Source organism: Ovis canadensis, chromosome 24 (assembly GCF_042477335.2).
Source record: "Ovis canadensis isolate MfBH-ARS-UI-01 breed Bighorn chromosome 24, ARS-UI_OviCan_v2, whole genome shotgun sequence".
In the NCBI taxonomy this organism is placed as follows: Eukaryota; Metazoa; Chordata; class Mammalia; order Artiodactyla; family Bovidae; genus Ovis; species Ovis canadensis.
The window spans coordinates 19,138,561-19,151,292 of NC_091268.1; the positions used below are offsets into that span (position 1 = coordinate 19,138,561).

Below are 12,732 nucleotides of genomic sequence, written 5' to 3' on the forward strand. Positions count from 1 at the left end.
GTGGCGGCTGTATCCCCTGCATGCCCTGCTGACAAAGCTGCTCTTCCGGGTCCCAGAAGGTGAGCTCCGAGCATCGGGGCCGGGTGGGCACTGGGGCAGCGAGGAGCTGCAGTAGGTTGGGCAGGGGGCCAAGGAGTGAAGTCACTGGCTCCCCTGTGCCTCTTGCAGGAATCCACCCCATCCCAGGGATTTGATAACTTCACCTGGACCCTTAATGTGGACAGTGCCTGCCTCCCTGTCTTTGCCCTGTTGGAGAGTAATAACAAAACCTCGTTCAGCAAAAGCCTGAGTCTAGAGCTCGTCCCATCAGGGTGGGCAGTGCAGGTCCTACGGCTTCACTGAGATGCCTGCTGGGTTCCCCAGCCTTCAGCCGGCATGGCTGTTACCAGGAGACCTTAGATGTCATGCTGCAGCCCACTCAGCCCCTTGGTACCTGAGAGGCCAAGTCACTGGGTACTTGGCCTGGCTAACTATCAGGGGCCCTTGGCCAGGTCCCACCCAGACAGACAGAGAAGGGCTCACAGGCAAAGTCAGACAATCTTTATTTCTTGGACGCCCCACCAGGGCTGCTGAGTGAATGCAGTCAAGGACACTACAGCTCGTGGTGAGGGGCGCTTCTGTCCTTCTTCCCTCCCAGCCCACCCCTTAGGTTCAAGCGGGAAGAGGTATGTGGCTGCCCCTCGCCCTCCTAGGGGTCGGGCCAGGCAGGAGATGAAGGGGGAAGGAAGGAGAGCCTGGTTCCAGCCCAAGTCCAAAAGCTCCTGCCCTGTCGGGAGGCCAGGATGTGGACTGGAGGACACTTTGTGCCTCCTCATCTTCCCCATCCAAAACAAAAAGCCCACCGGCGTCCCTTCCTCCCAGCGGATCCAGTGTTCCATCCCGTCTGTGCAGGGGTGACAGGCAGGGTAGCGTGAAGGGGGAAATAAATAGCCTGCAGTGCCCGGCCCTGGCTGGCACTCTGGTTGGGCGGGGGGCAGGTGTAGGGAGGATGGATGTCCTGGGCTCCACTCCCAGGGGACAGGCTCTTGGGCACTCTGTTCAGAAAGGCCTGCAGCTCCAGTAGCTGGAGAACACAGAGATCTGGGGAGGAGGGAGATGGAGGAAGTGATGAGGGGTCGGGCCAGGGGGTCTGCCCTGCTGTAGCCTCTGTCACCCAAGGGCCAAGCGGCCGGAAGAAGACAAGTGTTGCCGAGTGATATCATGGCCCACCCCCAACTGGTATGCGCAGAGAGTGTAACAGAGCTTAAGATCAGGGGGTGCTTTGGAGACACACAAGGAGCCCTTGGCATCCCCACCCCCACCCCAAAAGAAGGGGCTGAATGGCCCGTGGATTGGCTGGCCTCCTCGGGGTGAGGTCCAGCCCGGTCCTGACCCCATATCCCCACCTTATCCTTGAGCTGCTGGCAGAGTTGCAGGGAGACAGTGAAGAAGACCAGGGCGTCGTTGAGCCAGGGGATCACAGACTCCACCTTGTGCACGTGGCTCACCTCCAGGCGCTGCGTGCCCCACTCGCTGTGGGGAGACGAGAGGGGCCCTGAGGGCGGCCCAGAGGGCCAGGGCCCCACCCTAAGAGGGGCGGGGGCGCTCCTGAGACCCCCCTCAGGTAGCATACTTACAACATGGCCCCAGGGCTGTGCAGTACGGCACCTCCAGCTGGGCGGAAATTCTAAACAAGAAAGCATCAGATGGGGTCAGGCCTGAGACCACAGGGTGGGTGAGGGCAGGCTGGGTGGGGGGCTCACCTTGGTGGAATTGGGCTGCAGGGCGTGCAGCTGGTACACGGTGAGGCAGAGCTTGTTGAGGTTGATGTAGACGTTGACCAAGAGGTCAGAAGGCAGGGTGGGGGCGAACATCCGCTGTGGGGGGAGGGCCGGGCATCCAGGGGGGATGAGGGCCAGCAGGCACGTCCCACCCTCGCCCCTTCAACTGCTGGTAGGGAATCCCAGTCCCCATCCCGTGGACTGGGGCCTTCTGATTCTTGCCAAGTGCCCCGGGTAACTTACTGCACCACTGGGCTTGGACACCAGTGACCCGGTTCCAAGGGGTAGGGGGAGATATATTTTGGGGATTCAGAATGGAAGCCAAAGACCCAATCCAAGAAAACTGCACAGAAAACTCTGTCAACAATCTGGGGCCTGCAGGACGCCCTAGCACCCTTGTGTCCCTCCCGCCTCTCCTGGAGCAGGGGTGGGCCTAAGGCACTGACCGTGAGGCCGCTGGCAGCAATCTCCGGCAGAGTGAGGGTGGCAGGAGTAGTGAGCCGGTTGCGGGCTCTGGTCAGCTGCAGCATCACGGCGTCCATTAGCTGGGGGAGGAGAGCTGGTCACAGCGGTGCTGGGGTAGCCCCATCAGAAGGAACCAAGTTATGGGAGCTCCCAATTCCTTCCCTGGGGGTCACAGACTCAGGCCCTGAACCCCTGCAGCAGGGGGCTTGCTAAAGATGCGGGTGATCGGGCTCCAGCTGGGGGTGGGGGCAGGACATCTGAGCTGCTGACCACCCATCCAGAAGGTTCTACCATCTGGGATCCAGGGTCCTGGTCCAATTGGGGTGGAGGAGCCCGGAAGTCAGTCCCAGGGGGCCAAGGGCTTTGAGGATGAGGGTTCAGGCAGTAAAGGAGCTTAGAAGGAGGGACCCTAACTCAGCGTGGGTGTAAGGAGTCAGGGAGGGCTTCCTTGAGGAGGCACTGGGATGGGTAAGTTGAGGCCTTAAGGTGGACAGGAGCCCTGTTTTCACAGGTGAGGAAGGAAACTGAAGCTCCATAGGTCCAAGGCCGCACGGCTGGGGAATGGTGGAACGTCTGGAGACTCATCCCCTCCCTCTGCGTGGGAGCAAAGCTCTCAGAGCCCCAGTGCCCACTGCTTCCAGCTCTTCACCCAGCTGCTGCCATGGGCGCTGGGGTCACCTGGCTCCTGGGAAAGGCAGAATTACTGGGCTGCACATTACACCCCAAAGGACACTCACAGTTCTGAAAAGGACTTTGGTCCATCTGGTTTCAAGTTTTCATATCAGGCCCAGAGATGGCATGCAAACCACCCGAGGACACACAGCAAGCCGGAGGCAGGGCTAAAGCGTGAACTCAGAGAACCTGAGTTCATCTTGTCCCTTCACACCACATGGATTCACTTTGTTAAATACAGAAGCTTTTCTGTTTCTGGTAGTAATACCTGCAGCTCTCATCTACTGGGTGCTTATTAGAGGCAACATCACCCGTGTTGTCATGATGGCAGGCATGACAGCTTATCCCCCTCTTTTATCAGGTGAGGGTGCTGAGGCACAGAATGGCTAAGTAAGGGATTTGAGGTGGCCTGGCTCATAGTGCAGGCCCTGGGATCAGAACCCACATCTGTTTATGGGGCCTGGGCTGTGAGCCATTCAACTGGCTGGAAGGACATGGCGTACACTGAGAGGTGAAGGGTTGACGTTCAGCTTCACCTGAGGGTGGGGGCAGAGCTTCCCAGGGGCCCGATCGGTGGTCAGGGAACTGGGCTCTCCCACTCCTGAGGTGGCTCACCTTGAGGACCTCTGCTCCCGTCCTGAACTGGTAGCTCTCATCTCGGTTGGCGAGGAGGTAAATGGCTTGGCTCACGTGGTTCCTGGCATCTTGGATCTAAAAGCAGGGCCCACGGAGCGGTCAGTGGGCTGGGCCTTGGCAGGGAAAGGTGCCAGCCTCAGAACACCCATGGTCTCTGGGGGCCCAGCCTAGGGATCCCCACCCCGAGGGGGCCTATCTATCTTCCTAGCAGGGGTGGGGTGGGTGCCGCCTGCTGGGCCTGGCTGATGCAGTGAGGCAGGCTCGGTCCCCAGTCCCTTGCAGCTCACTTTCCAAAGGAGGACAGAGGGTAACAGAGGAAAGGCACAAGGTAATAGACTGCTCAGCTTTCACAGGGAAACAAGGTGATTGGGGGGCGGGCGGCGGTGAGGGAAGGCAACTCTTAAGCTGAAGCTTGTGCAGTGGCAAAAGCTGGGGGGTGGACTCCAGGCAGAGGGACAAGCCCAAGCAAAGGCCGTGAAGTGGAAACAGCTGTTGGCCAGTGAGAGGGGAGAGGGAGGTGGCAGAAGCCAGGTCCAATTACAGGACAGGCTAGGAGACCAGGCACTGCCCACCCCAGCTGCACTGCTAGGAGACATCTCTGTAAGCCTGCTGCAGCCGCGAGGTCCCACAGCGGCCAGCCCTGGAGGCCTCAGCGCTGCAAGGGCCTGTTCCTGCCTGCCCTTGTGCCCTGGGCCCCAGCCGGGGAAGGGCCCAGTTACCTGCTGCAGTTTCCACTGCTTGTCCTCCCGGAAGGCAAAGTGCAGCAGCTGGTTGTTCCTGGGCATCTTCAGGTTCACGTCCTGCCAGGCAAGGGTGGGCTAAGCCGGGCAGAAGGATGCCCTCCTGCCGCCGGCCACTCTAAGCCCTTGAGCCAGGGGGCAGAAGCAGAGTGTATGTGGTGGCTCAGGTCTGAGCCACTCCATGTGGGAGAGGGGGAAGAACATGGCCATTTGGGTGGGGGCAAACAGGGAACAGGAAATAGGAACTCAGGCCCAAAAGGAACCACAAAGAAATGAAAGGGAAAACAGCCACGAAAGGGGAAGGTGGCTTCTGCTGGGAGGGAGGAGGTGTGTGGTTGTGGGCAGATGGAGAACATTTGCAGGTGCCAAGGGACGTAACGCCCACCCAAGGAGGAGGGGGACCTTCCCCCAGGCCTTGGCACCTGCTACAGGATCAAGTGCAGAAAGAGTTAAGATGTTGGTCTGGGGCCAGGCTAACCCTGGGGCCAGACTATAGGTAGTGCCGTGTGCAAAGCACCACCCACCCCCTCACTTGCTGTACCTCTCAAAGGAGTAACACACCAACCTCAGAAGCAGGTTACAGGGGTTGTTGTCATTTTCAAACAAGGAAATTGAGGCCCAGAGAGGTCAAGGATCCTGCCCAGAGTTACACAGCTAGTTGGGGGCAGAACTGAGCTAAAGCAGGAGGCCCCCCACCCACCCCTGACTCTTGCCCGTTGGCTGCTGTGGTGGCATGGGAAGGGGCCGGGGCAGGGGGACTCACCGCTTGGCTCAGCGCGTCTCCCTGCAGTGTCAGCACGCCCTTCACCTGGTCTGTGCTACAACACGTGGGGGTCAGAGCAGCACCTGCAGCTGCCCCCTCCCACCACCTGCAGCTGCCCCCTCCCACCACCCCAGCCTCTCCGAGGGCTGTCACAGGATAGTCCAGCCTGTCCCACTGCACATCCTCTGGCCGCTGGAGCTGGAATCAGTCCACAGGGCAGGGCTGTGGCCACGCCACCAGTCCTAGAGGGTATCCCCAAGGGTCCCTCCTCCCAGAAGTCCACCCCTCAACCCCACCACGGTTTCTACCCAGCCCAGGCTCACCCACAGCTGCCCAAGACAAAGTTTTCCTGCTTCGTGGGCCCCTCGGTGCCTGAGCCTGGCAGAGTGAAGCGGAGCGAGGCCTCCTGAGGGGCAAAGGAGAGTCGGGTAAACCAAGCTCACCTACTCCAGCCGAGCCTTTGCTCCATAAGCCCCGCTCCCAGGGCCCCTCCCCCACGGCCAATTTCAGGTCCTACCTGAACCCATACCGGCTCCTTCCACATTCCCTGGGGGCCTACCGTGTGTCCCATACAGGATAGAGGACCCAGAGACACCCTCCCCGTTTGGTTGACGAGCTTGGAAGTGGGGAGCAAAGTCTGAGAAGACAGTAGTCATGGCAACCGGTAATTCCGGCCTTATCAGGCACCGCCTGGGCATTTTTTTGTATTTCCATTGGCTGTTTTTTTTAAATCTTCACAACAGCCCTGAGGGCGGTACTGCTATCTCCTTTTCGCAAAGGGGAGGTCCAGAGAGATCGAGGACTTGGCTGAGGTCAAAATGCTGGGTCCTTCAGATAGGAGATTAAACGTCAATTTCAAAGGGTAGCTTCCCCGACTCCGGGGCTCAATCCAGGCCCGCAGCCCTGGCAGGACGGCTTGTGGAACTGGGTAATTATCTGCTGGCGCCCCGGGTTAGACGCTTTTTAAGTCCTAGGACTGAGTCCGGGGCCTGAGGGCAGGGCCTGGTCTGAACACCGCGCGTCGGGTACGCAGCAGCCGCGGGAGGCCGAGGGGGAAGTCGCGCTGGGGGAGAGGGGGCGCCCGCACAGGTCCTCGAGGTTACCTTGAGGATGTCCTGCAGTTGCCTCAGCACGGCGTGCACCTCGTCGTGTAACAGCCAGCGGAACTCCTCCTCCTGTGGGGATAGGCCCGCTGTCAGCCGCCCCGGCCCGCGGCCACCTCCCGCCTGGCCCGGCCCGGCCCGCGCGCCTCACCAGCACCGCCCGCTCCGCCGCCGTCGCTGCCATCACGGTCGCCATCGCTGTCGCTCGCTGCCCAGCGACCGTCGCGGGTGCTCGGTCAGCTGGCGGCGCCCGGGCCCACCCTCGCCGCCGATTGGCTGCGCGGGCGCCCGCCACGCCCCCAGCTCGCAACCCCGAGAGCGCCGGGGACCTGCCCACGCCGGCTCGCGCCGAACACCGCGGCGCTGCGAGCTCTGGCTTCAGCATCCGCAGCGGTTCACCCGCCAGGGCGCGGCGCTCGCTCGTCCCGCCCCTCCTCGGCTCTGATAGGACGCCCTGCACTAGGCGCGCTCGGCGATTGGCCGGCGGTATGGCTCGCTCTCGCCGCACCCGGCAACTGGCCACCGGGTCAGCTGGTTCCCGCCGGGTCTCGTCTCCTAGCTCAGTTTGTCCCGGAGGACAACCCCCCCTTCTCTCCCGAGTGGTGCTCGGTGTCAGGGCGCAGACCACCCTACCAAGGTCACAGTTGTGTTACCAAGAAACGTTTTTTATTTTGCTTGCAGTAGCTTTTTGTTAATTGCACAAAATCATGTTTTTGCCATTTAAACATTATCACACAATCCTATTCTGAAAGACAAATGTTCATTAAAAACAAAGCAAAAATAAAAATTCACAACCTTAATTACCTAGAAGATTTGTCATTTAAAGGTTCAAAGGAAAAAAAAGGGAGGGGTGGTGGAAGAGGGGCTTTCTTACAAGCTTTTCACAAGTGTCACATTTTCTCCTTAAGAGGGAAGGATCTCAAAAAACAAAGGTGAAATAGCTTAAACAAAAATATTCATAAAAAGGAACTTTACAGAATTGTCAACAATATTAAGACAACATTGACTAACCAGTTTCATTACAGCATCTTCCCCAACCCCCACCCCCCAGTGTCCCGCTATAGGACTAGAACAGGCTTTGTGTTCAGACAGAAAAGAATTCAAAATCCCAGTGAAATTAACAACTGTGTCAAAAACCACAGGCATCTCCCTTGCCCTCCCCATCCCCATGTTTTCTGAGATCCCCTATCCTGGGTTCTGATCAGTGGAAAAAGGGCCAAAGCTGCAAGGGGGAGGGGCACACACCAGCGTGGCCACCTCAAATTGTGTTTATCACTGTATATTCACTACAAACGCTGAACTTCCGCACAGCCTGACTTTGGAGAATCCAACCCATGCAGGCGGAGAGAACACTGACATCCTTTAGGCGACTTCTCCTTGTTCTCATGCCACGTTCCAAGCCCCTGTGGTCCCCTATCCAAGGAGAAATGCTGATTCACCTCCAAGGGTCAGCGAGCTCTGGTAACGTCAAGCCTAGATCTCCTCTTCTCTCCTGACAGACCCCAGGGCCCTGAAAGCACCGAAGACCAAGCTGCTGGCTTAAGTGAAGACACTCATTTCTGTTTCAAGAGCTGAACCTAAGAAATGGTTGTCATTGGTCAGGCTGGGTATGGGCCAACGGAGGAACAGACAGAATGAAACACTGTCTCCATGGGAGGAAAGGGGGAAGGGAGGCGAATGGAGAGGTGGGCAACACAGAGGACTTGTGCAGGGACAGGCTGGAAAAGGGGGGACTGCTGTGAGGGGACCTGGGTCAGAGTGGTTCTTCAGAACCAGGTGGAGGGTCTGTGGCGTAACGGAAACAGGAAGGAAGCCCCTTCCCCCAGTCACTCCTCAGTGGTTGCCCTCAGGACCCCTTCCCAAGGGCTGGAATGCATATCCAAATACTACAACGGCCCAGGCTCCGCAGTGACAGTGACTTCTGGGACAGGCGCGCAAAAGCAGTGAGGAGAGCAGGCTTCCAGGAGGCCTGCCTATGGTGGGCTGTTTGTCACTTTCCCTGGAAAGCCAGAGCCCTGTCTTTGCTTGACTGTGTCCATCTCTTTTCAGCTCACAAAGGCATTTATGGAGAGGTGGTTGCACACTGGTAGCTTGAACGTGACAATCCTCATCAGCGAATCACCTGAGGTTGGAGGGGCCATGCGACCCTCTGTTTAAGAGTCTTGCTGGCTCATTGTAGCCTAGAGCCTCTCTTCGCGTGGAATCCAGTGGGGGACAGTGGATAAAACCACAGCCTCTTTGCTCTGAGGGAAGCAGTGCGAAAGCTTCCAGTTCTCACTGCTGACTCGAGTTCCTCAACTGGAAGGGTCTGAGATAAGACAGCTCGGAAGAAGGGAAAACAAAAAAGCCAGGCAGCAGTTTCTGGGCAGCTTCTATCCTGGGGCAAGAGCCAGTGTGGTGTGTGTGTGTGTGTGGGGTGTGTGTGTGAGAACACACAGCCACCTAGTCCATGGCCAGTGCCCAGCTCAAGAGCCTTCCCACAGGCCACTCCTGCTGACACCCCTCCTCTCTCCAGGACCTCCAGGGGAGGAGCGATGCTGTGTGCTGTGCTCATGGCAAGTCTCAAAGTCTGTATAAAAGGAGATGGAGACAGGTGGACTGGTCCAGAGTTAAGTCCCAGGACCCCAACTCCGTGTGAGGAAGAGGGGGTCAGAGGGAAGATAGGGGTGGGATGGGGTCAAGGACTTAGTGTATATAGGCTCGGTACACGGCGGACATGTCATTGTCAGACTGGTCCAGTGCCTTGGCTCTTTTGTACACCTGGAAAAAAAAACAACACAGGCTTAGTCTGGCCACAGAGCTGACTTACAGACAGATCTGCTTCCTAGAGGGGTTCTAGGTGTGGTTAGGTGGGTAGGTTCTGGAGCCCAGGCTGTCTGGGTGTGACTCCTGGATCTCCCAGATTTGGCCTGACCTTGGACTAAGTACCTCAGTTTCTCTGTGCCTCCAGCACTGCTTCTTGATTTCATGGGGAGGCTAACAGGGTTACGGCGAAGGTTAAATGGACTGAGGGATGTAAAGTGCTCGGAGGCAGGGCTCAACACTGGTTAGTAGTTACAATCACATCCCTTCCATCTGAAGATGCTCCGAGGCTGCGGCCCCTGTCCTGCCCCATCAGCTCCAGGGCCTTCCCCGTCATCCATCTGAAGTGCCAGCTGTGCCACTTGACCCGGCCACCTCCATCCCTTTACTCTGCTCCATTTTATTCACAATTCTAACCTCCTGCAGTTCTTCCTTGTCGAAACATTTATGTGCTTACCTGGTGCCTCCTTCCATTAGAACGTAATCTCTACAAGGAAGAGAAGGGGCTGTCCTATGTCCCCAGAGCCTAGGACGGTCCCTGGCAATTAACAGCCACTCTAAAGGCACCAGGTGAATATGAAAGAGTGTGAGAAAACTTAGAAAAACCATTGTTCAATAAGGGCAGGGCAATGTCCAGGCATGTTGAAAAATGCAGCTGGACACAGGTGTATTTTTTTTCTATTTTTAAACATAGTTCAGTTGGAGTCATCATGATTGATGTCCATTACACCTTGGGTATAGCTGTGAACTCAGAACAAAGGCTAAATAAAGGCCTTTTTCAGATAAAAGAGAACTAATTGTTGACAGCAGACCTGCGTTCAGGAAATGCTAAAGCAAGTTCTCCCAGCTGAACGAGAAACAATACCAGAGAGAAATTCAATTCTTCAGAAAGGAAAGGAAAGGAAAGGAAATGGTAGAGAAACAGAAACTTATCTTTTCTCTGAATGTCTTTAGAATTCATACGACTACTAAAGCGAGACACTCCAAAAATGGTGAGCTTAAAAATCAAAGCAAACATAACATATAGGACATGTGTACAGTAAAGCAAGGGTTCTCAACCTGGGGTCCTTTTGCTCCCCATCTGGAGCGACATTTGGTGATGTCTGGAGACATCTCCTATCAACCAAGGGGGTGCAATCACATCCAGTGGGTAGAGGACAGGGAGGCTACAATACACTGGACAGCTCCCATAGCAAGTGCCAGTGGTGCCCAGGCCAAGGAACAATGCTCCCAAGGATGAGAGGAAGGCAGTGGTAAATGGATACACATTTTACGACAGGGCCAATCTAGGACGTGAAGTTAAGATGCATACAGTAATCCCGAGAGAAAAGACAAAAATAAAGATGATGCACTTTGAACCAAAATGTCTGTTTCCAAGTCCATGAATCCTGTAGAGTCAGGGAGGGGCAAGTGGAAATCACCTCGCAGAGAATTGCTCCCAACATAAGATACCACAGAACCCTTCAGAAGTAACCAGTTACAGACAAACTTATCAGCGAAAAACTATACAACAGCCAGGAACTTCACTGCCAAGAGAGAACCTGAAGGTACGACAAGAGGAATCAGAAACTGTACTGCAGCCTGGAAGAGTGAAGAAGTACTCAGATGTTCAGACAGACAAGGAAGAGAGAGAGACGCAGAATTCAAGGACAGAAGATCATCGACCATGGAAAGGCAGGTTTGAAGAGAGCGGCACTGCGTTTTTTCACTGATTTTTGGCTGCACTGCTCAGCTGGCCCCACCAGTGGGAGCAGAGAGCCCTGACCACTAGACCCTCAGGGAGCCCCCCAGTACTGTGTATCTGTATTTCTTTGCCTCTACAGGAAAAGCCACTAGAGACCTCTATTTAACTTGGATAAAAATGCATGCGGCTTACAGCGCTTGGAAGAGAGAACTTCTAAAATGAATCCACATGATGTATATATGTATGTGTCTCACAACATGTGGTTCTCACTGCAATTCAAAGATGAATACTGCTCAGCTGTTTTTCTGAAAGATTATACTTCTGTTAGATTGAAATAAAAGATAGAACGCATGGAAACTGTAAACCTGAGAAGGCCATAGTGGCCATATGAAAGTCTGACGACAGACTTCAAGACAAAGATCAACAGGGACACTTCTTAATAACAAGAGGGCAAATTCATCAGGAAGACAGTACAATCATAAATGGCTAAGGCCCACTAACAAAAACTTCCGAAGATACTAAGCGAAATGGACAAAATTAAAGGGGAAACAGATAATCCCACAATAACAGCTGGAGATTTTAACATCCCTTTCTCGGCAATTAAAAGAACTGGAGAAAAAGGTCAGTAATGATGATCTGAAAAAACACTACCAACTATCTCGACCTAACTGATACATGCCGAACACAGCACCCACTGTAGAACACACAGTCTTCTTAAGTGAATATGAATGTGGTACACCCACCAAGACCGACCGTCTGCTGGGCCACAAAACAGGTCCGAATTGATGCAAAGAGGTAAAAGCCACACGGAGTGTATTTTTTGACCACAAAGATACATTAGAAATCAATAACCATTCGATATCTAGGAAATCCTTTAGGATTTTTACTCATATTTGACACACTTTTAAGTAACCCACAGGTCAACGAATTCCCAGCAAAGTCAGCATGGATTGGAGGAGACATACAACTTCAGAAAAGGAAAGCCTAAAATTAACAACCTAAGACTCCCCCTGGAGAGGTCAGACACGGCCAAGCCAAGGCAAAGTCGGCAGAAGGGGCAGTGCAAGGGAACAAGGGAAGTCTGCAGGCCCCACCCACAGCCTCCTGCAGTTACCTCATTGGCTGCAGCAGCCATGGGGGTCGGATGGTTGACGGCATCACCTAGCGCAATGGCTAAGCGGAGATCCTTCTGAATGTATTTCAGGTAGAAATCGGGCTTAAAGTTTCCTTGCAGGATATCTGAGGAGGGAAAGGCATTCACCAGAAGAATTAAAAGGATCCTAAATAAAAAAGCATCTGGAGCACTGTCAGGGCTCAACACCTAGCATTTCCTACTCCTCAGACACCCAAGAGACAAGTTCCCAGCCTGCACCCCCAAATCCTATGGGGCTTCCCTCAGAGCTCAGCTGGTAAAGAATCTGCCTGCAGTGCAGGAGACCCCAGTTCAATTCCTGGGTCAGGAAGATCCACTGGAGAAAGGATCTGGAGGCTCCCCACTCCAGTATTCTTGGGCTTCCCTTGTGGCTCAACTGGTAAAGAATTCACCTGCAATGAGGAGACCTGGGTTCAATCCCTGGGTTGGGAAGATCCCCTGGAGAAAGGAAAGGCAACCCACCCCAGTATTCTGGCCTGGAGAATTCCTCATGGACTGTATAGCTCATGAGGTCGCAAAGAGTCAGACACGACTGAGCGACTTTCACTTCACTTTGCCTGGGGGCCAGACTGGAGAGGATGTGTCATTCACACAGAAGGAGCTCCCAAAGACACTGTTCTGTGATGGCTGCTTGACCCAGCTCCCCAGCTAGAACCAAAACTAAAACACAACAAGAGTGGTCAAAGGCAACTTACTTTGGCACTTCTGGTCCAGGAAGATGCTGGCCAACTGTCCCTGATTGAGGATGTCCAAGAGTGTCTGCTGGGACTGGCCTGTCACTTGGGCCAGGGTGAGCCCCTCTGCAATGGTGGCCATGAAGCTCCCCTGGACCATGTTCACAATCAGCATCATCTTAGCTGCGTTGCCAACCTCACCTGCCCAGGGCAAACAACTGCAGTCACATCCCAGGAGTCCCACGGGGAGGGATTTCTGCCCACCCTCAACCCTGCCTGG

General features: G+C 55.1%; 2 protein-coding genes across 6 annotated transcripts in view; both read right to left on the reverse strand.

Moving 5' to 3' along the window:
- Positions 1-525: 525 nt before the first annotated feature.
- ROGDI (rogdi atypical leucine zipper) lies at positions 526-6,577 on the reverse strand. 2 transcript variants are annotated; one of them, XM_069570678.1, is made up of 11 exons: positions 6,291-6,577; positions 6,140-6,211; positions 5,360-5,442; positions 5,037-5,091; positions 4,253-4,333; positions 3,513-3,608; positions 2,207-2,305; positions 1,743-1,856; positions 1,617-1,666; positions 1,386-1,512; positions 526-1,080 (listed from the first exon to the last, which is right to left on the reverse strand). In XM_069570678.1, the coding sequence occupies exons 1-11, from the start codon at positions 6,522-6,524 to the stop codon at positions 1,039-1,041; spliced, it is 1,053 nt and encodes a 350-aa protein (XP_069426779.1). In that variant the 5' UTR covers positions 6,525-6,577; the 3' UTR covers positions 526-1,038. The 2 variants fall into 2 exon arrangements, with proteins under 2 accessions (XP_069426779.1, XP_069426778.1); XM_069570677.1 differs by lacking the exons at positions 6,140-6,211; positions 6,291-6,577 and adding an exon at positions 5,596-5,864 and having other exon boundaries at positions 5,037-5,086.
- Positions 6,578-6,783: 206 nt separating this feature from the next.
- Positions 6,784-12,732, reverse strand: part of GLYR1 (glyoxylate reductase 1 homolog) — a 31,498-nt gene continuing 25,549 nt past the window's right edge. For all 4 annotated transcript variants that reach the window (XR_011252763.1, XR_011252762.1, XM_069570676.1 and 1 more), the window contains exons 14-16: positions 12,474-12,653; positions 11,740-11,864; positions 6,784-8,899 (exon numbers count right to left, since the gene is read on the reverse strand). Coding sequence is in view for 2 of the 4 variants with exons in the window: in XM_069570676.1 (XP_069426777.1) it covers positions 8,825-8,899; positions 11,740-11,864; positions 12,474-12,653 (380 nt within the window). In the remaining 2 variants the exon portion in view is untranslated. The remainder of the gene's footprint in view (positions 8,900-11,739; positions 11,865-12,473; positions 12,654-12,732) is intronic.